The sequence below is a fragment of the Accipiter gentilis genome, chromosome 26 (assembly GCF_929443795.1).
Source record: "Accipiter gentilis chromosome 26, bAccGen1.1, whole genome shotgun sequence".
In the NCBI taxonomy this organism is placed as follows: Eukaryota; Metazoa; Chordata; class Aves; order Accipitriformes; family Accipitridae; genus Astur; species Astur gentilis.
Genome location: NC_064905.1, coordinates 5,355,924 through 5,380,198, shown reverse-complemented (window position 1 = coordinate 5,380,198; position 24,275 = coordinate 5,355,924). Strand labels below are relative to the sequence as shown.

Here is a 24,275-nt window from a genome sequence, read left to right as displayed (position 1 = left end):
CAGCGTTCCTAGTGTAGCACCACGAAGGTTTCTGCTCCGCACCCACCCGAGCCCCCTGCCCCGAGGAGGAGGAGGAGGAGGAGGAGGAGAGGAAGAGGAGAGGAGCGCTGGCTCTGGCTCTGGCAGCGGGAGGGCCCCTCGGCGCCCGCCCCACCTCAGCCGCACCCCCCGAGCCCTTCCCACCGCCCACGGCCCGATGCTCTTCCCCACGAGGTAAGCCCTCCGCGCCTTCACACCCCCCCGCCCAGCTCTCCTCTTTCCCACGCACGGGATCCGGTACCGGACCGACAGGAGGACAAATAAAAACCGATGGCAGCGAGGCGTGGGGCCGGGCAGGAGAGGAAAAGGCGACGGTGCCTCCCCGTCGGGGAATCGAACCCCGGTCTCCCGCGTGACAGGCGGGGATACTCACCACTATACTAACGAGGAGCGGGAGTTGTCTCCCCAACCGCCTTACTTGAGCGACTGTGACGGCGCCCGAGCGCGGCGGTGACCAGTCATCACCATCATCATCATCATCATCACCATCATCATCATCACCACCACCATCATCATCATCACCATCATCATCATCACCACCACCATCATCATCATCACCATCATCATCATCATCCCGCCGTCATCCCTTCACTGATGCCCTTGGGGACCGGCAGTTTCCTCTCCTGTCCCTCTACTTCTCTGGCTGCAGGTCACTGTGGTTGCTCCGGCTGCAACGATCCAACCTTGGCAGCACAGAGAGGCTGCTCAAAATACCGGGGGAGCGACTCTTTGCCCTGCCTCGGCCTCTCCGCGGTGCGCAAGCTCTGCTCGCACCCGCTGTGTCCAGAGCTGAGACCGTCTGTGCTATTTCAACTGAAAAGGTGCTCACCACAAAGCTTCCTGCGTAAGGGCTGAGCTCGGGCTTCTGTATTTACGTTACAAATGTACACACTCACGTACATACACATCCATGCTATGTCTATAGGTTATACACTTTAAAGAACATGTAAGCTCAGCTCCAATACTTATTGCAGCGTCTAAGTCCACAATCACTGCTCTGTTGGTATCAAAGCAAGCCAGGAGATTGCATTTACGTGATGCTGCATTGCATCCACTTCCGTGGAAGCAGCATGTCAGAGTCTGAGTTAAGATCCATCTCTAACAGCAAAAAGTTAGAAAAAAGTTTGGGGTTTTTTGGTGAAGATTCAGAAACGTTTCTCTCCCTATCCAAACTGCTGCCAATTCCAGAAAACTAGGAAATACACACTGAGAATACAGGGAAAACTCAATAGAAGAGACTTCACTTCCAGATTTCACAAGACCTGAAGAAGTTAATCATAGAATCACAGAATCATTTAGGTTGGAAAAGACCTTCAAGATCATCGAGTCCAACCATGCCCATTAAACCATGTCCTGAAGTACCCTGTCCAATTGCTTTTTGAATATCTCCAGGGATGGTGACTCAACCACTTCCCTGGGCAGCCTGTTCCAATGTTTGACAACCCTCTCAGTAAAAAATTTTTTCCTAATATCTAACCTAAATCTCCCTTGCCTCAACTTGAGGCCATTCCTCTTGTCCGATCTCCAGCCACCTGACAGAAGAGACCAGCACCCACCTCGCTACAACCCCCATTCAGGCAGTTGTAGAGAGCGATAAGGTCTCCCCTCAGCCTCCTCTTCTCCAGGCTAAACAGCCCCAGTTCCCTCAGCCGCTCCTCGTAAGACTTGTGCTCCAGGCCCCTCACCAGCTTGGTTGCCCTTCTCTGGACACGCTTCAGCACCTCAATGTCTTTCCTGCAGTGAGGAGCCCAAAACTGAACACAGGACTCGAGGGGCGGCCTCACCAGTGCCGAGTACAAGGGGGACAACCACCTCCCTGCTCCTGCTGGCCACACTATTTCTGATACAGGCCAGGATGCCGTTGGCCTTCTTGGCCACCTGGGCACACTGCTGGCTCATATTCAGCCGGCTGTTGACCAGTACCCCCAGGTCCTTTTCTGCCGGGCAGCTTTCCAGCCACTCCTCCCCAAGCCTGTAGCGCTGTGTGGGGTTGTTGTGACCCAAGTGCAGGACCTGGCACTTGGCCTTGTTGAACTTCATACAATTGGCCTCAGCCCATCGATCCAGCCTGTCCAGAACCCTCTGTAGAGCCTCCCTACCCTCGAGCAGATCGACCCTGCCTCCCAACTTGGTGTCGTCTGCAAACTTGCTGAGGGTGCACTTGATCCCCTCGTCCAAATTATTGATAAAGATATTAAACAGAACAGGGCCTAACACTGAGCCGTGGGGAACACCACTTGTGACCTGCCGCCAACTGGATTTCACCCCATTCACCACAACCCGCTCGGCTTGTCCAGCCAGCCAGTTTTTCACCCAGTGAAGAGTGCACTTATCCAGGCCACAAGATGACAGTTTCTCAAGGAGTATGCCAAAGAAAACATAGAATCATAGAGGTTGGAAAAGGCCTTTAAGATCATCAAGTCCACCTGTAAACCTAACACTGCCAGGTCCACCACTAAACCATGTCCCCAAGCGCTACGTCTATGTGATTAAAAACCACATGGGGCGAGCACCTAGTGCCACTGTCATGGGCTACAGGCAAAAGGGGACTCCCACCCATCCTAATCAGTCATATCCAGCTGTAGGTAGGGGAAATCACCACGCTGAGGCAGCACCTATAGAGCCGTGGGTGGGAAATGAGCTGTTATTTTTGTGTCAAGATTAATTTGGGGTTTGTTAGTTGACACAGAGGAAATGGACATAGAGCCAAAGCACAACCACAGCTAGTGAACTGTCACCAAACAGCTTAAAATTAATACTACATTAATTTCCCAGGCTGGAACATGCTGCGGAGCGTTTTGTAACCTTATCTGTGTGCTAAGGCAGCCTCCTGCATATTGCAGTGTTTGCCTAAAGCTCCTCTTGGTCTGGCAGCGAAGCTGTTTGCGTTGGCAACTCTCTGCCCTCCTTCCTCGTGCAAGATCCCAGTGTGAGAGAAGAGCAGCTGAAAATGGAGAACTTGAAATCACACACCTTTTATGAGATCCCCAGAGGTCCCATTCTCACCCCATCAGAGCAAAGAGCAGCAGTATTTGGTGTGAAAGATGTTTATAACCTCTACAGTACATTCCTGGTAGAAGCTGAAACTGATTTTTTAAAACTGTCCCGTAGCAGAACTAATATCTGTTTGTCTGAAGGTTTCTTTACTCCATCCTTCTCCATGTCATCAGTTTTCCTGTGGTAGCAGAATCAAACCCTAATTCTCAAAGGACATGAGAACTGCAGGACTGAAGTGTTTTCCTGTCTCATATAGGTCTCAGTTTGAGCTGACAAACAAATACCCATAAAGTGCCAGACAGCTGGGGTGTTAACTTAGAGGTAGCAACGGATTAATTGAGAAAAGCTGAAACAGCTATGGCCTCCAGCTGTCAGCTCTACACCTTGTGCAAATGATGGCTATAGAGCCTGGAAGGCTTCTGAACTGATCCCATTTATAAGTTTACAAACAAAAGGTCTCATGCTGTTGAAATTCATCACCTTTCCTGGTAGATCAGAAACCAATGTTAAGCCTCAGCCTAGCGCAGGACCTGGGGCCAGAATGCCCTGCCTGCAAGTCACTCACACCAACACCTGCGAGAGAATGAATTTGGGAAGGGCAGGTGGGTAACGTAAAGCAGACTGGTTTCTAGAGGATGGGGAATGGTGGCTCTCTTAAAAACTGGCTGCCATTAAATACCCAAAACTGAAAGATGACTCAATTGCAATTTAAACGTAAGTAAATTTAATGGCCAGAAAAGAGATGAGGTTATTAGATTTTGAACACTTGCAATTCCCCTGGTACCAACTTACAGAGTCTTGGCGACGATGGGGTTTTTTGTTTGTTTGTTTGGGTTGTGGCTTTTCCCCTCCTTATCCTCTGCAGTAAGAACAGGTGTGCTCTACTCTTGGGATAGTTGTGCACACCATTAGCTCAGCAAAGTGTTTTACCTTCATGAAGGTAAATCCTTTTCTAAAACCTCCGCTTCACCAGGGACAAACAACTCACAGCAAAGCACTTGGTGGGAAGAAGGAAAAGAGGAATCCATCAGTAGGTCGGTGTTGTCCAGCACTAACCTTGTCACAAGTCCCAGAGCTGGCTTCAGAACAGCAATTCAGCATTCCCCATGCCCTGCGAACAGCTCTCCAACAGTGACCTGAAAAGTCTTGCCTAAGTAATGCCTTTTCCTCTTAGTTTTAAATTACTGATGTAAATCCTTGTACTTCCTACACGTTCCCCGGGAAATCTTACTGTCTACTGTCAAACGACATCAATAACTCTCCACAGGTAGCAAACCAGCAAAAGCCTGTGATATAAAAAGTACATAAACAGATTACATCAGAGACAACTCAGTAATTTGCATATCTGGACACATGGGTTATGAAAGACTCACAACCTTTTATACATTTAGTACAACCCCTTCAGAAAAGTGAGAACACTGTATTACTCACAGATGGCAGGCTGATCTCCAAGCTAATAAGCAGCCATGAACCTGTAGGCCTTGGTTAAGATTTTAAATCAGATTCTACCATTGTAGGTTGTTCCTTAAGTGAAACATAACTCCATGGAAATTAAACACAGAACTGAGCAAAGCCTTTCAACTTCCCCCTAGCAGAGGTTACACTTCTCCAATGTACCCATCAGCCTGAAACGCTGAAACAAATGATCCTTTCTAGTAAGAAAAGTTAGACAGGTAGGTGATAGGACTGCTAGGGATTGTCCTGGAAAAAGGTCTATCTACCCAAAACAAGAAAACGCAGAATGCTCTGGTTCCTGTTGTCCTGAGCAAACTGTAGGGATGCATGGCCTCTGGCAGGAACTTGCCAGGGAATTCATATGAAGTGATAAGCTGTAATAAATTGATCGTAACAGAAAAGCGATAAGGGGCTGTAAACTCAAAGCAAAGTCAAATACTGCAGATGACTGGAGTTAACAGCTAAAATGGCTTCCAGGTCGATGACACTGACTTAGAGTACTTTTTAGAAGCAGCAAACTTAATTTGCTGCAGTCAGTTCCTCCAGTGACACCTCTCTCCCCTGCATCTCTAATGCCACTGATTTGGGTATTAGCCCTTCACATTTACAGCGCAGAGCCCCTTTTCTTACGTTCCCTTGCTAGCAACACCTGCTCCGTTCCTGCTTCCAGGCTTGCATTCCTCTGCTGCCACCAGTCTCTAAAAAACAGTCCCTGGCCAAAACTCAGGGCCTTTTGCCTGGATACACCTCACCCCAATACACCGGTCTCCTTCAGCAGAACGACCCTGTGAAGCCTAGTAACAAAGGACACAGAAAAGGCTATGGTAGTCAGTACCTTCTTTGCCCCAGGTTCTCACTTCTAAGGTCTGTCTGCAGGCTTTCAGCTCCTCAAGCCCAGGAGCAGAAGTGGTGGGAGCGAGGCATTCCCCACTTGGTGGTGGGTTGACCCTGGCTGGACACCAGGTGCCCACCAAAGCCACTCTATCACTGCCCTCCTCAGCAGGACAGAGGAGAGAAGATATAACAAAAGGCTCATAAGTAGAGATAAGGACAGGGAGAGATCACTCACCAGTTACCATCACAGGCAAAACAGGCTTGACTTGCAGAAAATAGTTTAATTTATTACCATTGAAATCAGAGCAGGATAATGAGAAATAAAACCAAATCTTAAAACACCTTACCCCCACCCCTCCCTTCTTCCTGGGCACGGCTTCACTCCCAAATTCTCTACCTGCCCCCCCCCCCCCCCCCCCAGCAGCACAGGGGCATGGGGAATGGGGGTTACAGTCAGTTCATCACACGTTGCTTCTGCTCCTCCTTCCTCCTCAGGGGCAGGACTCATCAGACTCTTCCCCTGCTCCAGCGTGGGGTCCTTCCCATGGGAGACAGTCCACCATGAACTTCTCCAATGTGGGTCCTTCCCATGGGCTGCAGTTCTTCACAAACTGCTCCAGCATGGGTCTCTTCCACAGGCTGCAGTCCTTCAGGCACAGCCTGCTCCAGCGTGGGTCCCCCGTGGGGTCACAAGTCCTACCAGAAAACCTGCTCCAGCGTGGGCTTCCCACAGTATCACAGCCTCCTTTGTGCACCCACCTGCTCCGGCGTGGGGTCCTCCCCAGGCTGCAGGAGGAGATCTTCTCCCCCGTGGACCTCCCTGGGCTGCAGGGGGACAGCCTGCCTCACCAGGGTTTTCCCCACGGGCTGCAGGGGAATCTCTGCTCCGGCGCCTGGAGCATCTCCTCCCCCTCCTTCTGCACTGACCTGGGGGTCTGCAGGGCTGTTTCTCTCACATATTCTCACTCCTCTTTCTGGCTGCAGTTCCTGTGGCATAGCAACTTTCCCACTCTTCTTAAATACATTATCCCAGAGGTGCTACCACCATCGCTGATGGGCTCAGCCTTGGCCAGCCGTGGGTCCATCTCACAGCCGGCTGGCATTGGCTCTATGGGACAGAGGGAAAGCTTCTGGCAGCTTCTCACAGAAGCCACCCCTAAAGCCCCCCCTGCCACCAAAAGCTTGCCACACAAACCCAATACACCACTCCAGTGGGAGAAAACAAGTTAGGGAGCCCTGGAGCTGGCTGGGCACACGCGATGCCGTAGGACCAGACAGGCTCTGCCCAAGGGCGAGGATGGAGCTGACCACTGGCAGATCATGGCCACCAAGGAAGGTTCCTGATGGCAGAAGAAAGGCAAATGTCGCACCCATCCTCAGGAAGGTGTACGTGGGGTACTACAGGGTGGTCAGCCTCACCCCAGTTCCCGGGAAGACTATGGACCAAGTCTTACTAGAAGACACATCCAGACACGCAAAGCACAAGGCAGCGATTAGGAACAGTGTGGCTTTACCAAGGGCAAAGTGTGCCTGACCAACCCAATAGCTTTCAGTGATGACTGGCTCTGTAGCTAACAGGGGACCATCAGATGCCGTTTATCCCAACTTTAACAAGGCTTTTGACATCATCTCTCATAGGTAACTGAGATACAAAGTGGTGAAATACAGAGTGAATAGATGGACAATAGGGTAGATGTAAAATTGGCTGAACAGCCAGACTCAAAGGGCTATGACAAGCAGTATAGAAACTACTCAAAATTTAATTTGCAAGTAATTACTTAGGTGCTTACTCTGCTTTAAAATCACACAGGCTGCAGACCCTTTACCTTTCAAGACTTGCAGACTCCAGAGTTTGGCTATGAATCTTCACTGTCTTTGTACTTCTTCCCCCTCAGCTGATGAACATATTTTATCATCTGCTTGAAATACACTGTCATTTTGGATCCCTCTTTCTTTCAGGTTTCATCATGCAAATATCTGCTAGAACACTTCCTCTAGTCATTGCTCAATGTGTAAGCTGTTCTAGGGCAAAGAAATACGTACATCTCCTTTATAATTACGTAAAGGAAACCAATGCAGGATGCTGCAATAAACCATGGCCAAAAGCTTCTCTCAGTCAACGCTGCTCAGACAGAATCTAAAAGGTTGAGAGGATGAAGTGTTCATACGCCACAGAGGTATCTGTCCCATTAAAAATTTGCCATTTACTCATCAACTCAAAAATGTTTCTGAGACCTTAAGCACTCTCAGTGCACACGTATCCTTTCTGTATGGCATAGCTTTATGTTCTTCCCCAAAAAGGCACCTTCAGGAACTGAAGAGCTTTGTTGTGTCCTTGGAAGAAAAATTTTTACCTAAAGTTCATACTGTTTCTTCTGCAAGTGCTTCTGACCCTGCTGTAACAGAGCTACTCTCATCATTTCCCTTCCTCCACCCAGCTTCCAGGGCCCACACCAGGACTATGGGCCAGCCACAGAGTTACTGCAGCCTCCTGGAGGCAATTTGCCCCATGAGGGCAACCGTAAGGTTGCAACAGAGCCACCATTGCCAAATTAACTCTCTCAACCACATACTTAGAGGTTGCATAAAAGTTCCCTGTGGACATGGAGATGCACCTCCCCGAAGCAGAGCGATGCTCGCGGTGCAGCAGACGCGGTGCTGAGTCCACAGTGAGCGGTGGGGTCGGCTCCCTCCAGACTGGAAACAGGAGAATGGGGTCAACCACCCCAGTACCTCCCATGTGCTGCGCACAAGGCAACTCCTACTGCTTTTTCATACTATAGCCTGAAATGGCAGAAAGTGGATACACCTTTAGAACACCTGTTCATGGAAATGCCTTTGGAGCAGGGGGGAGGGGGGGTTCACTCTGGGACAAAATGCAAGCTTCATTTTTAATCTATAGTTCTAAAAAGAGGGAAGTTACAAGGATTATTAAATTAGAGGTTTGTATTTGTGAGTCCAATAAAAATTCAAATACAGCTGGCTGAATAGTCTTACAGTAAGAAGTCACTTGTTTCATACAAACTTATTTTTTTTTAATCAGATCCACAGATAAGACAGAACTAAATGAAGCTCACACAGCTTACCCCGTCCCCTGAGCTTGCACACAGACTGCGCCAGAAAGCAGTTAAGGATCCCAGCTGCAATGCAAACCAGCTTCCAGAAAAAGCTACTGCAGTTCACTCAAAGAAAGAAGAGATATTTCTGCACTAAAAAACCCCCACAAACTGAACAAATCAACACCCCATCAACTTGTAAAGGAACTTGTATTTCTTACAAGCTCATTTCACCTAGGTAAAAAGAGTCACTGTGGTGCAGAGTTCCTCTTTGCCAGACTCGATGGAGATACAACACAGAATGGAATTTTCAGGGTTTCATTTTTAACAGTTTTAAAACAAAGGTTTGTAGTTTGGATGGGTAAAATATTTGTACAGTGAATCCTGAAGAACAGTTTCTGACACAGCAAGCTCGTCACAAGATGCACTGCCAGCATGCTGTTGTGGCACAGACTTCATTCCCAACAGATTCTTGCCCATCCAGTCAGAACAACTTCAGGAAAACGTAATTTGGCTGTTCCAAAACATGAGCAAAGAACAACTCCAATAGAGGAGTAATTGCAGTTTATATATAATGTGCAGTTTATACGTGAAGTATTTTATTCAACAGGAAAATATCACTGAGTCACCTGTGTGCATGAATCAGCATGTGTTCTCAAGTTAATTCAGAAGGCAAAAACTTATGGTAGCTTCACATCATGCTTTCTACTTCAAGACTCGAAAACTAACATTAAGACATCAAATGATTTTAAAAAGACGACCTGAATCTAAGAACTGTGAAATACAGGCTTTTATTAAAGGGGAGGAAGAAAAGAGCATGAAAACCATACCAGTCATGTTTCCTTAGGATAATATGCTACACAGCCACCCCCAGTATCAAGTATCACAGCAATTTATGATGCTAAAGGAAAAAAAACACACTGAGAAATCCCTCCCCCAAAACCCACAAATGTAGGCAAACAATGAACAATCTCAAATTATTTATTAGGAAAAGACAAAGTACTGTTTCAACATTCATACAGAACAAATGGTAATAAAACCAGGAAAATAAAACTGTAAAAAGTAGGCCCGTCACAGAGGATTTGGGTTATGACAAAGTAAATGAAATCCAAACTTCATTCATGCAAACAAGCAGTAAAGAATTATTTACAGTTTTGATGGGATGAATTACAGCATTGGCCATATTTGCGCCCCAATCAAATGACTCAGTGACATATTAAAGGGATCTAATCTGTACATTCAATAATGAGAATCTATAAAAAGAAAAATAATTTAAACAATTTACAAGAGCTGTATTACAGATGGCATAAAGGTATCATTTACAAGAGCTGTATTAACAGGTGACACAAAGGTATTAATCAGTAATTTATGAATAAAAATTTGTAGCACATATTTTTACATCACATCTTCAGTGTCTGAACAGTAAACAAGAAAGTGGAGACATAACATGAGTGCAATGTAATAGAATAAGGCAACTTAACCAAATGGCTCCTCAGAGAACTTCCATCCTACAAGAGTTTACAATTTATAAATTTGCCTGTCCATTTTACTAACTAAAACAAGTATTTGAAGACATAAGTTGGTGATTAGAAGGCCTGCATACGATGAGACAGTAGACGGAAAATTAAATACTTGTTTGTTAAAATGCCAGCACTCGGGAATGTAAAAAAGTGCAGATTATCAAAAGCCCTCTATGTCCTATCTCTATAACATCAACACACTAATTTTCATGTTCTAGATGTTGTAATTTAACACATCTCAAAATACTAATTCACTAGTCTTATAATTAAATTCTTTTGTAATGCACAATCTGAAACTAATATACCTCCTCCCAAAGCTTGTATTTACAATCTTCTTAAATTGATGCTAGAAGAATTGTGAAATGCTAGCAATTTATAGCAAAGATTAGCAACTGACACAGCATATTCCAGTTTATTTTATAGGCAAGACTAATTAACACATTTAGCTTTTAATATTATTTTAAATTGGTATATTTGCTTTTTCGACAACTTCCTCAAATGCTTAAAGTAACAGCTGATTTTCTTGAAGTTTTAGCAGAGAACAAATGCCAATTGTGTTCTACTTGATACAATTTGCTTAAACAGCTACAATGACAAAACAATATGAAGGATAACACTGAAATCCAGCAATGAAAAGTCATCTGTATCATAATGCGCAACAGGAAAGTTATGGGCCTTACAGAAAGCAGCACAGGAAGCCAAACCTGCCAATGACTTGCCACATTAACAAACACAGTCCACATACTCTAAAAAAAACCAGAAGGGAAATTTGAAATAAGGCCAAAAAATATTTGCAAATGATAAATTTAAAGTCTGTCAAAAGGACCAGGCCATAAATATTTTATTTACAGTTTCTATTTAGAATCTTTACTCTCAACAAATGATTTAGCACCAGCAGGAATATGCAAAGTAGCATTACCAGGCAGAAGAACTCGAGGCCAAATCTTGCTCATTAGTTTAAAACAGTCCCCATTTAAGAAAATCATCTACTCAAGTAACTGAAGTGAGCAGGATTTGGCACTCAGTTATGCAAACCTAGACTGCTCAAACATATTCCATTAGCACATTAATAATTACATATATATTACAGCATCTTTTGAGATGTTTTCAGAAAGTGTGTTTTTAAGAATACTTAATATGCTTTACATGTGTGAAGTAAACGAAACTAATAAAACAGGCTTCTGCAGACTTTTTTTAAACTCAAAGAATTAGTAATTTTATCAACAGATGATAATACTGGTGATGTACTTTGGAATATATCAGTAAAACTTAAAGAATGTAAGCAGGGAATGATCCCTCTATACTGTGATACTTCTTTAATCTCCCATGGTCATGTCTGAGGACTTAATTCACCCATTTTATCCACAATGATTGTAAGCCTGCCCCCATCACTGTGCGTTAACAGGAAATGGAAAAATTAAAAACAGTAACTGTATGTGTCAAGCGTGTTCCTAGCTCTGCACTGTGACCTACAGGTCTTGGTCAAATACTTCTAATCTGACCCACAGATTTTTGTTCACTTTTTAACCTAAGCAAAGCTCTGTTACATATTACAGGTTTTCTTAAGCCTACATAATCCAAAAAAAAGGATGTAGAAAGCCCTGTCACTAGGAAGACACTGACAAGGGAAAGAACTAGTCTCGTTAGGTGTGCAGATGAACTCAGGATAAAAAGCTGACCACAACCAGCTCAACAGAACTGCACTGACCTTCATCTCTGTTCTGAACTAAACTGTTTCCTTGGGATTATAGCCACCTACTATCCAGAACGTGAATAGTGAAAGTGATATTTAAAAACAAGTTGAATGTAAATTTAGGCATTAGACACCATCTAGTCTTTAAGAAGCACAGATTTGCTCTAGATAAGACACTTTAATTAGTTCCAAATGTTAAAAACCCATTGTTATTCTGAAACATTTTAAAATGAGAAGTTATTGCAACTTATCTGAAAGTAGGTACTTCCTGAAGACCTATACTGGATAGAGACATAGAGTTAGTATTACAACCCTTAAAGGAAATACAGTCACCTTGCATGTATACTACCAACAACTCAAATGCAAGTAGTAATCTCTGTACTACTGAAGGAATATTTAATCCGTTATGAGAAGCCAGAAAGGAACTTTTGTTCTTAATATACAGGCTGAGATTAAGTGGGACAGCATGGTCTCATATTCTTTCCACACTGTAACTCTTAAATTATGAACGGAGGTGTTGGCAGAATCACACAGGTGCTTGCTTGCAGAACACTAGAGAGAGGGAAAGATCTTCAAAAGGCAGGTCAGACATCTGAACACCCTTTGAAAATCTTGACTATAAGAAAGTGTACCAGTGCTGCTTCCCCCCAAACTGTTAAATTTATTGAGGCTTTACTAAAAAGAATGAAAGCGTTTATACTTAAACCTCTGCTAGCTTTAGTAAAGAACGCTGAGGATGTGTTCACTCCAGCTTGCTAAATACTCAAAATGTATTGTAGAAGAAGTTCCCTTCTTGTTCAAATTGCAGTTACCCTACGTAGAACTAGAAAGGTGAAAGTGGTTAAGTTTAATAGCCATACCAACCTGGAATAGCTTCATCTAAAAATGAACTTCCTTGGCCAGAAATAATCTGTACTTATCTGACTAAAACCACATGATTTTTAGGGAGGTACTGATAGAATAAAACTGTGTGTAATACTTAAAAAGATCAAGCTGGAGGAATGAGACCAAGAAATGCAGAAACATTACCCCAAGATAAGGGCTACAGGCATAGGAAGCCAGAAACCTGATGCTGTTTTCCTGGCATCTCTAGCTACACTGGATTGAAGAGATCATCTCCATGGCCAATAAAATTATCTGCCATTTCTCTGGTAAGCAATGCTGGTTAGGAAACCTCATGGATAAAGTCCCAGTACCAGCAAAATTGGCATTATATGAAAAAATTAAAAAGGCACTCACATGGCTGATTGAGCTGAAAATGATTACACATTCAAAATGAGCTTTATGTTTTACTTTAGAAGAGGAAATAGCACACAACTTTCCTCTAGAGAAGTGGTTCTACTCAAGAAGACAGAAGTAGCCCTGAGAAATCCCCAAATTTTCTCTACTGCAGTACATCACACTGAATCAATTCACTCTAAAGCTGCTTCAACCAGTTAGCTTTGAGGAAAAGGAAAAGAAACGGCAAGGGTGAAAGTAAAAACAGAGAAGATCAGGAAAAAGCAAGTTACTTCAGTGATTTGTATAAAAGAAACAAGCCTTTTCAACCTATTTAAAACAGAATTTATATGAAAAGACTTTAAGGCTTATCTTGCAACTATTTGTGATGCCTAGCATTTTATGTGGTGGTAGAGTCAATCTTTGGAGACTCTAGTAACAAGTTCTAAGTTGAGTGAAAATGAGATGAAAACCAAAGATGTGGCTTAAATACGGGACCCCTGGGCTTTACAGTAGGGCTTGAAAACTTCCCTGGTTGCTCTTGTAATAAGTAACAATTGTGCTGATAAAACCAGCAAAAGGAAGCCAATTTTTTAGAAGCTCAAGGGAAGTAAAATAGAGGTAGGGCATACTTTTTGATTCTCACAGTAGTTTCTATACAGTACAGCTATTCAAGAATTACTCCGTTAATTTATTCTGTAACTCTACAATTTACTTTAAAAATGTATCTTAGGTCATATCAACTTCAAATGGTTTAAATTAACCACGGTCATTACATAATCACCTTCTACATGTGCTTCTGGTTAAATATACAAGTAACTTCTAACCATTGCTTCAGGAGCAGCTCTCTTTCCGTATCACAAAACGAGAAGTGAAGGAGCAATAAATATGGTCTAAAAGAACTCTTTCTAATCAAGCTGTAGTACGTGTCAAGTACCTCACTTTGCAAGGAAAATACGCAGTTGGTTTGCAAAATTTTCAGAAGGCTGTCAAAACATTCAGAAAATTAAGTTTTTACAGAGTTTTATAACCACATAAAAGTTACTTTCTATAGTCAATTGTAAATTAAAAGGAACGGTATACAGCATTTATAAAGACATTCTATAAAAACCATGCTCACTTATTTTTTGAAGTGCTCTGATTTAGCATTAGATCAGTTGGACTATGAGTGTAATTTTTGTTTGGTTTTTTAACGTCTAAAATGAAACATCAAAGCAAGCACAATGGAAGTGTAGTACGAGTATCAAGAAAAGCAACACTAAATGGAACTGCATTTGTGATTGGCATTGGGCTTAGTGAATTGGCTACTCTAAGTTACTGTACCCTTAAAGGACCACAGAAAATTAAAAAAACAATATATGATGTTAGTATGGGGCTTCGAATTTTAAGAAAAGAAAGAGAAGACTGAAAATAACACACAGAGGTTTCTGACACAGTAGGTGGATGGGTCTGTGAATACAACACAGCCATGCTGTGGAATACCCGAGCAGTTTTAAAAATACCTTAAAACCCCAGATATGAATGTGTTCTAGTCTGGTTGCTCCTCATGCACTTATAGGAAAAATTTAACATTAAAACGATATCATAAAATTGGGTAGCTCTTGAGTCCACAAAGAGTCATGTAGCTAATAACTGTATAATATTCTTAGAAGTTTAAGATCTCATGCCCTGGCTTCAGGACTAAACTTATTACAATAATCACAACTGCAAATTTTAAAAGTATACAGAAAACCCCAAAGATCAGTTCCAGAGTATGGATTTTATCCCAAGGCCACAATTTGATTAATGATTCCATATTGCAAGTGCACTAAATATTGGTCCGTTTGGTGCTGCAATACAAACTCTGATGCTGTCCTCAACTTTAAAAAACAAACTTCCAAATCCAAAAGCAAGCTAACAACCTTTCATTTTCAACATCTAATTAGATTCTGATCAACTCTTATAAAATTAAGGGGAAATCACATTTTCAAATTAGTAGGATCGGGCAGAAATTTTCCAAACCTCCACAGAAATGAGCCAAAGCATCACAATTATGAGGTCCCATATTTAGTCTATTTTATAAGTATTTCTTCAATTCTCTAAGGCTTTGTGGTACCTTTACAAATAACGATGCATGATGTCAGAATTTATAAGAGAAACAAACAAACAAAAACAAACCAGAAGGCATTTTGGAAGTCATGTCCTGAAAATCAACCACCCCCCTGCCCTCGGCAATCTGCCTTCACTTATCATTAAATTCTTTTCCAAATCCAACCAAAGACAGAGGGGATCTTCCCAAAATAACAGCTGCATCTTCAAATAAATGAAGAGGGCAAGTGAGTATCTTCACAAAACCTTCAAAACATCAACTGCTTAATCTGCTGCTTTGGCTGATTTTTTGTGTTTCTATTCTTCCCACTGAAAATCAAAGCATTCATATTACTTCCATCACACATAAAAATAAAATAATTACTATTCTTACTGTGGGAAGCAATTGTTTACAGTTTCCTCATCTTGTAGATAGTACCTTACTGTTTTTAAAGTTGTTTTCTGTAAGTACACGTTGGAAATTGTGCTCATAATATAGTATAACTAATGAAAATAATTTGTCATTCATCAATTATATATAAAACTGATGGGCCTAAAGCCTCAGGAGTAAACTTGCAATATTTTCATGCTGTGCACTTAAAGGTTTGGCATTCCTTCTTCTGGAAGCTTGTTTTCAGAGGATGTATTGCATATTAAAAGTTCAATACTGGCTACATGTACCAAGGAACATATACGATATCCCCAAACAGTTCACTTTTCAAGTCCCAACAGAGTGAAAACCCCCCTCCTTATAATGGCAATATTCAGTAGCTAATCACTTCTTAAAAACAGTTACAGAAAAACCTGCTATTTTTTTCTCCCCTCCCCAGATTTAGTTCCCATTGCCGTAAGTGTCATTCAGGTGGAAAATACTTCAGTGTAGTGACATCTGGTACCTCAACTGAAATTTGGCAGCCCAAGAAGAGCACCAACAGCTCCAAAATATCCCTGTTCAAAACAAAGAAAAAAGTATTTCAGGTTCAAGTAGGGTATTAAGTTCTGCACTATTCACATTTCAATGACAACAAAGCATCTGGTGGACCAATGCTACAGAAAGACTGCCACAAACTTTCAATATATAATCTTTCATAATAATTTTTTTAAAGCTTTACAAAACATTTTATCCTTCTCATCTAGCTTAACTTTAGATTTCACCCCAAGCCTCCCCATACACTGCAGGACTTCTAAGACATGTATCAGTGACTCTTAAAACACAGAAATCGGGTTTGGTTTGTTTTTCCTAGAGGAGCTCTATATCTTGGTTGTCAAAGGATCTTTGATATCCATGCCAACACTGTTCCTAAGGTGTAAGACAAAAACTTCTTAAACTAACCACACCTCACATTCTTAAAGAATTATGTCCAAGCTTCAACACCAGTTTTTGGGCTGTATACTCACCTGCATACAAAGAACCACGTTCTCCTGTTGGATTACTTTTCCCCTCTGGGGAAGCAAAGATGTTCCCCCTCCCTACAACTATGAAATATAGAAGTGTTTGGAATGTACACTTGACCAAATGCAAGAATTTTAAATTTATCCAAGAAAAATCTGAAGGGGCGTAGAACTAACAAGGAACCATTCTGCTATTACTGCAGACACTAGCACCAAGACAGACTACTGTCAGTCTCAGGATAAGCAATAAAGACAAAAAGTTGTGAGAATCAGCTCAAGGGGAAATGAAGTGCTGTAACATTTGCAGACCAACAAACAGAGAACAAAATTTGCCAGCCCACTGCCAAGAAGCTACAAGTCTCCCAACTGCTGCACCTCTAATTAATACTGGTTGCCTATATTTTAACCAAAACAAGTCAACTCTCTCAGCATTACATACTGATCTAGATTGCAGAAGCTGCCCAAAAACAGGGTAGTCTCAGAGCATAAAATCACTATGACTTTAAGTTGAAGGTGTTACCTGTGGTTGCATGAAAGCAGTCCTTGTTAAAAGCAGTCTCAACTTTCAGGATGTTGCTCAAGCTCAGTTGAGAACAACGTAAGTATTTCAATGGCCCATGCTCTAGATCTCTCTGTAACCTTTTGAAATGCAATACTTACTATTGTTTCCCTCCAAAACCAAGGAAAGACTGCTGAACCTTAATGCAGAGCTTAATTTCTTGTCCCTCTCCACAGATCTATAGCATGAACTGAGATACCCCAAAGCGACCGAAGTACTTCCCTGGCAGAGAAAGCTGTCCCCAGAGAACCAATACAGTATGACAAACCTCCTTTTATTTTCAATGCTTACTGAGTACTTGGGTGTCTCAGGATATCACACACGAGAGCTACTCAATACACGCATTTTTGATTTATGGTAAAACAATACATACTGACAAGTGAACCGCAGCATACCTCATGTTCTAGGAATAAGGCCTTCAGCTGGCCTTTTGACCAGTAATCCAGTGCATATGCAAGAAGCTTCATTGACAAAGTATTCACACGTAAAAAATTGCCAACAAATACAACTCTGTTTATTTTCTAAAAAGAAGAGAAAAACAGCAAAGAATTAAGTTTTTCCACTGTTTAATACAGCTTTTAAAAATTAAGCTATGAAAGAACAGACTGTCTCGGGCAAGGAAAAAAATCCCCAAACAACCAAACCCCAAACAATCCACAATTAAAACATGGTTCCAAAATTTAAAACACAGCATACTTGGCAAAAAGGAAAAACTCTGCAACCCTCAAGAATTAAAGGACTTAATTTACAGTGAAGTTGCATTTGTGTTTCAAATTAAGTATGCATTTTCAGTAATTAAGCCAAAGAAACAGCCCAACTAAATGTGAAATTAAATGAAAAATACTTATATTTGGTAGAGAAGACTCAATGCCTTCATAGCCCTGTACAATGCTGCTTGATCCATATGCAACAAGGCAGCACTGTAAAGAAGCCGAAGACAGTAAGACGTAACAGATGTTCCTTTCATCTTCAGACCTCAATATACCTCAGCATAACATTAGATTAAGACTTAAATACTAGAAGCGAGCTGTGAATTTTAATCAAGTCAAATGTAAAAAAGTGAAAATCGTTTGACTTTCCCCATTCACTGAAATAAATCCAACATTAAGTGGAAGCAACCTTAAACACTGGCTTAATGATATAAGAGCAAAAACCAAAGAAAATTTCATTGTGTTAGTGCTTAAATAAGTGCTTAATTACGTTAGATGAATACACATATCCAAGTTGTTACAAAAACTAGTATGACAATTCAACCTGTAGTCAAATGACTAACATGCAACAGTTTTTCACCATCTTGATTAGTTCATAGTGAAGACAAAGTAAACACACTGTTAAGGCACCCAAACATAATTGTGCTCTAAAGCAGGAAGCCAAAATAGTTAAATCCATTTTATCTTTATACAGCAATTCAAGGTATTAGTTTATGTATCCCCATTAACTATTTCTTATAATTTGTAGCTCTGTGACATAGTTGGAATTAGACCCCCCAAAACTGGAATAAAGCTAATAAAGCTAATTTGTGCAGTTTACAAGTTCTGATTTGTACTCATTTATCCCCACCCTTAAATATAAATTGCATACATTTGCCTCAGACTCAGACTATTAGTATATACCTTCAACTTCACCCTCATTTTAACTCTTCTGTTATCAAGCTTTGCCATAAAGCAAAAAAGCCAAAATTAACTTAATACCCACAAAATCAACTTTCTCCTCCAAGACAGACATGTGAGAAAGAGAAGGAAACTGAGGGAGAACTTGCAACATTAAAACCAGAAAAATATATCAGTCTGGGTCCTAAGCAAAAGGAGGATTACTGCAGCTGACAAGGCTGTTGATCTTTCTAAGACTATCACGTCCATAGATTTCAAGCAGAGCTCTAAATACACTTACCCTTAGTCTTCTCTAAGAAAGCTGTTACTAAACCTCACTTTATCCAAAGCTTGTTGATAATGAATGCGGAAATCCCTGGTGCTGACACCCATATCTTCTATGCCTAAATTCATTATTCTTCCACAGGTTCCTGACTGTCCATGCTAATCATAGTGCAACTAAATGCATACTGGTTCTGTTCAGCAAAGTTTGGAGAAACAGAAGATGGCAGGAAACTGTCTCTGTATTAACCAGTACGAAGACAGGTGTCAAAACAATTTGAAGTCTCAAGAGTTGGTAAAAATTAAAAATAATGCTTAACTAGAAGCAAGGCTTTCTACAAGCTTTAATGAGAGAATAATTTCAGCTTGAAGAAACTGCTGGAGGCCATCAGGCCCTATGCATTGCTCAAAGCAGGTCTTTCAGCAACTTAAATGTTGAAGTTGCTCAAGTCATGTTTTAAAACTCTCCAAGGACACAGAGCTCACAGTCTCTCTCTGAGTCCATGTTTCAGGGCTTTACCACTCTCATTGTGAGCATTTTTTCCCTTATACCAATGAGAGTTCTCTTTGCTACAAGTTGTGTCCATTGCTTCCTGTCCTTCTGCTGTGCACGGCTACCTTCTGCTATGCACAGCCGTACCTGGCAGTGTCTTCTCGGTAACCCTCTCTAGATAGTGACCACCATTCCAGGCTTCAGCTTCTTCTTCAGGCTTAACCTGGATCCCTCAGTGTTTGCTCATACGTTAAGCGCTCCAGGGCAAGGCCCTGTCTTGGTAACCTGTCCGTTACACTTGTTCCAGTTTGACAGTGCTTCTGCTTTGGTGATGGTGGCGGTCAGGGAGCAGGGGGAAAGAGGTAATGCCCAAAGTCATCACCTCCTCTGAACTGCTGGCTACGTCCTTGCTAACGCATCTCAGCACAATGTCAGCCTTCACCATTGCATGTGTACACTACTGATATGTGTTCAGTTCAACTTGCCTGTCAGCACCCTCCTCTCTTCTGCAATGCTACTCCCTAGCCAGTCTGTATCCCACCTTTTGCTTTTGCTGTGAGAATGCTACCCTAGAAGATCAACAAGCTGTTCTGGGCTCCTTATGCAATTGGGACAACCTCCCACAAAATCTTGCTTCCTAAATCCCCCCCAAACCAGAATCCTGTTCTACTCAAGTCCATCTAGAGTCCCATTCTCCTACTTGCCTTCTTCACTTTCCTCAGGATCTTAAACTCAACTATTTCAAGGCTGTCACCGAAATCCCTGACCAGTTCTTCACTCGTGAACAGCAGGTCCAGCACCATGCTTGCCTACTCAGCCTACCTAGCACTTGTGTCAGAATATCATCCCCAGCACACTGAGAAGTATGGATTGCTTATGATGTGCCTTGTTACCCTTCCAATAGAGGTTGGGATAGTCCCTCGTGAGAAGCAGGACTTAGAAGTCCTCTTGTATCCCATGCTGCACATGTTTGAATACAGAGACTTAAGTTGGGCCCACCATCATCCTGGTTTGCAAGGGGACTTCAGGACCTTTCATCACAACATCCTGTGTTCCCCTTCTCCCTCGCTTGTCTGTAGGCTTTGGGGTCCATTCCCCAACAAAGCTAGTTTGAAGCCCTCCTCATTAGGTTATCCTCCCCATCGGCAAAGACATCCTTGTCCCACTGCTCCAAAGACAGCCAAAACATTCTGAACCAGTTGCTAGTTCTTTAATACTACATGAATTTCTTCATTTCATTTGAGAATGTACTAAAAGGTTTAAAACAATACATCATTTTAGCAGTCATTTAATCTGAAACCAAATAATAGACCTATAGATAGATCATTTCCTTGTCAGAAGTTTTTACCTCATTTACTGCACACATCCGGGCAATAGACCCAATGTTATTGGTGATGGTGACCAGTATGGCTCTTGCAAGATCTTCTTTACTAACAGACTCTCTCTTCTCTTTGTAGATCATATTTCCAAAACTAGAACAGGAAAAAATCCTATTAAGTACAAAGTGATTCATGTGCACTTGAAGTAATTTCTGAATTACAATGAAGAAAGTAATTTTTATGCTATAACAGACCTTAAGTTGCTTGTTTGCTCTTAAGGAGCTCCAATTTAAGTCTATATTAAGTATAGCAATTTGGCAACTGATACGATAACGTGCGTATTTATTCCTTCACAGGAAACAGTCAATCTTGTCACAATAATGACCCCCAACAAAATATTTTTGTTTGGATTGTTGACTTCCATGAAGAAGCATCTACAGCAAAAAGTAGTCTTATTCTTAGGCAAGACTACTCTGCAAATGTAGTCACTGTAAATTAAGTTAATGCCCAAGTCTGACTGGCAAATCCTCCAAGTCCTCATGCTTGCTTCCTCACTCACAGAATCTATCCAATCTATTCTCAGAGTAGAAAACTAGAGAGGAGATGAACGGTTTTATGATGGAACACAAGCCTCTGAAACGGAAAATAAACAGCTGACAGACTGCAATTTAGGTTGTATAAATGAAAGTTCTAGATTAGAAGGGCATTTGTATTACTATACACAGTAGGTAATTTCTTACGAATTATAAGAAATAAAAAACAAGACAAGAATCCATAGCAATGCATGGTATTTTACCACCAAGGACTCTGTGCCATATCTAAGTCAGTTCGGAGAGCCAGAATCCGGAATATTCTAAAACTCAAATAGTCATCAAAGATCCTAAAGGTCTTAAAAAGTAAATGAGAACAAAAAAATACCTATATACAGACTGAGTTAAGATGTATTGACTAAAAGTGTAAAGTTTGCACATATTAAAACCTCTCAGCATATGCTCTCTCAACAGGCTTGGACTCAGCTGGCTGGAGAGGGAGAAGAATAAAGTTACCGTGAATTAAGACCTCTTACTACTGAATAAGAGCAAGGATTTAATGAACTCACTTATGTACATATTAGTTTCACTCCCAAAGTTTATTCTGCTTACATTTCTTAAGGGTAGAGAAACTGTAACATCACCAATAATCTTCCCCAATGAAAATAAAACTTGCAGCTATGACAAAAATCCTCTGTCACTGGCAGTAAAAGACATTCATTCTCGTGGTGCAAACTGTTTACGTTCAACAGCCTTCGTAAGTAAGAAATGTAGTTAAAACGTTATGCCAGGTGCCTTTACTGTCAATCATGTACCAAAAAAGGCAGTCTTTCAAAAAAAATTAAGAGATACTACTGTAAGAGCAACACAAATGCCATCTACCACTCACCTTTCCTCTGGATAACAACCCTACTAAAAGATTCTAAGAAGTCAAAAAGTAATCAGCTTTGTTTTTCCTCTGCACTTTGTTCTTGCCACTCCTGTGATCACCTTACGTTCTCTCACTCACATAAAGCTGTATATGACATACCACACGAGGTTTCTTCAATACCTAGCTAGCAGGCACCTATGGTTGCGTGTGGCTTTAAATCTTCAGGAAAATTGAGTATATATACTTTTAGGATAAAAATGCAACTTGACTACAATAAAAGTTTGCAAAAAGCAGTTTTCTCAGTATTAATAGTTCAAGTCTTGCTTTTGAAGCCCCTCAAACCAGCAAAAGAACCAACAAAAAGATCTCTTGCTTACCTGGATGCTACAGCCCATCCTGGCAAGCCAAATCTTTCATAGTCTCCTCCATAAATGTCTCGAACCAGCTTGTCAGCATGTGTGCTGTCTCCTTTGGATGCCATTTCCAGAGCTTCCTCAAAACTTTCACAGCCTGTCAACAAACTGCATAAACCAAGAAAGGTCCCTCCACCTAGACTAAGAAGAAAGAAAACTAGTTGCTTTATATATTTCCTCACATCAAAGATTCTTGTGTTTGACTAATAAACAAAGCCCTCCAACTTAGAAACCAAGCTGTGTGCTTTCTTGCTTAAGGTTCACTACACAAACAGCTGTCAATCAATTTAACATTTATATAAGTCACTTACAAGAAGCTAACCAAACAGTAAGAGCTAATAAATAGTTATAAATTCTAAAAATGTAATCTGGAAAACTTAATCAGAAACAAACTCCCTGAATACCCACATCATGCAACTGACTGATCCTCGATCATTTACTGTAAAAGATGTGGGGGCACTATTTATTCTTACGGAGCAAAAGAAACACAGGTTCACTGGACACATTATCAAAATTTAAGACTAAACCTATAAAACTCTCACTATGGAGCACTTCTAGCACTCACTGATTGATAAATAAGATACTAAGTCTCCTCAATACCAGAACTATGGGAATGGGCTTCAATGAATGCAGCTGTAAATTAAAGATAAAATATTTTTCCATACTACAGAGTGAGGGAAGGAATAGATGGGGGGAAGTCAGGGAGAGGAACCACTCTGAAAACAGAAGGCTCATTGTTCCATAGAGTAACAACCCCAGCTTAGGTTTTTGAGTTACCTTGTTCCAGTTACTCTTTTATAATTGTCTTTGGAATGGACTGATAAAATACTGACTCCTGAACCAATGTTAACAACCAGCAACGGATATGGATCATCCAGGTTAAAAGGCATCTTTTGGCATCTCTCAGGATCTGAGGCATTTTCAAAATAATAGCACTCTGCCTGGCCATTGAAGCTGACAGAGTCTATATACAATAAGCCTTTGACAAGGCAGTCAAGCTCATCCAGTTTGTGCAGCTGGAGGTTTCCAATCTGTGTTAAAAAAGAAAAAAGACAGTGTCAACGTGTTCTAACATTGCCTAAACATGCTGCAAATTTGTAAGTACATTTGTACTGCCTAACTTTAAGAAGCTCTCTCAAGCGACTAATTCAAGAACTTCAACCCCACTATAAAGCCAAAGAAGAATTCAGAGGTAAATTCTGAATACATCTATTAGCAAATTACTCTGACTATAAATCTAGACCTTAGACTTGAATCAAGAACAGACAGGCAGTATAAATACCTGCTTTGGTAAGCCCAAAGGTAACTTTTGAGATACTCAGACATTAATCCATTGAAAAATTAGCAACATTTTTCATCAATCTAAATAAAGAGTCACCAAATACCCTAGAGACCCCACTGAGTGTCATCTTGGTGAAAATCACACCTGCACATCTTTTCAGGGTTTGTGGGTTTCTTCCCCCATCTTAGAAGTCAGTCATTTCTAAGATGTCAGCATATAAAAACTTAAGAGAAAAACCTCAATGGCACCGCACTAACTATCCTTGCAACTTTATTACACTCCAAGGACCATAACAAAACCACAGGTCAGAAATTCTATGGGACTTTAGGCTTGTTAGAGTTCTTCCTCAGTTTTGCACATACATTTAAGCTGCCATTCCCTCACAAAGCAGAAACACAATTTAACAGGTGCTGTGGATTCTAGGAAGGCTGTAATTTCACACCATACTTAATTCAATTTAACTCTAGGCTTTCACAAAAAGAGTGATCACGCTCTCTCCCTTACTGCAGCAGGGAGTTCCAACAGTTAGAGAGTCCGATTAGGCAGCTAATCCAAGAAAACACACCCATAAAGTCTATCTCTGAATCAGGTGAGCTGGCATTTAGGAAGCAGCCTGCAGTTAGATTAGGAAGCTGCACAACCAGACCAGGCTGCACACTGCTGACT

General features: G+C 41.5%; 1 protein-coding gene and 1 non-coding gene across 4 annotated transcripts in view; both read right to left on the bottom strand.

The window, feature by feature from the left end:
• Positions 1-357: 357 nt before the first annotated feature.
• TRNAD-GUC (transfer RNA aspartic acid (anticodon GUC)) lies at positions 358-429 on the bottom strand. The gene has a single exon. It is a non-coding gene; the product is annotated as a tRNA-Asp (tRNA).
• Positions 430-9,344: 8,915 nt separating this feature from the next.
• PANK3 (pantothenate kinase 3) overlaps positions 9,345-24,275 on the bottom strand; it is a 307,492-nt gene continuing 292,561 nt past the window's right edge. The window contains exons 3-8 of one of the 3 annotated variants that reach the window (XM_049829417.1): positions 23,105-23,358; positions 22,292-22,468; positions 20,543-20,666; positions 17,226-17,351; positions 15,776-15,827; positions 9,345-15,209 (exon numbers count right to left, since the gene is read on the bottom strand). In XM_049829417.1, coding sequence (XP_049685374.1) covers positions 15,777-15,827; positions 17,226-17,351; positions 20,543-20,666; positions 22,292-22,468; positions 23,105-23,358 — 732 coding nt within the window. In that variant the 3' untranslated portion in view covers positions 9,345-15,209; position 15,776. Of the gene's footprint in view, positions 15,828-17,225; positions 17,352-20,542; positions 20,667-22,291; positions 22,469-23,104; positions 23,359-24,275 lie in introns of those variants that run through there. The other 2 variants (XM_049829418.1, XM_049829419.1) reach the window with 2 other exon arrangements.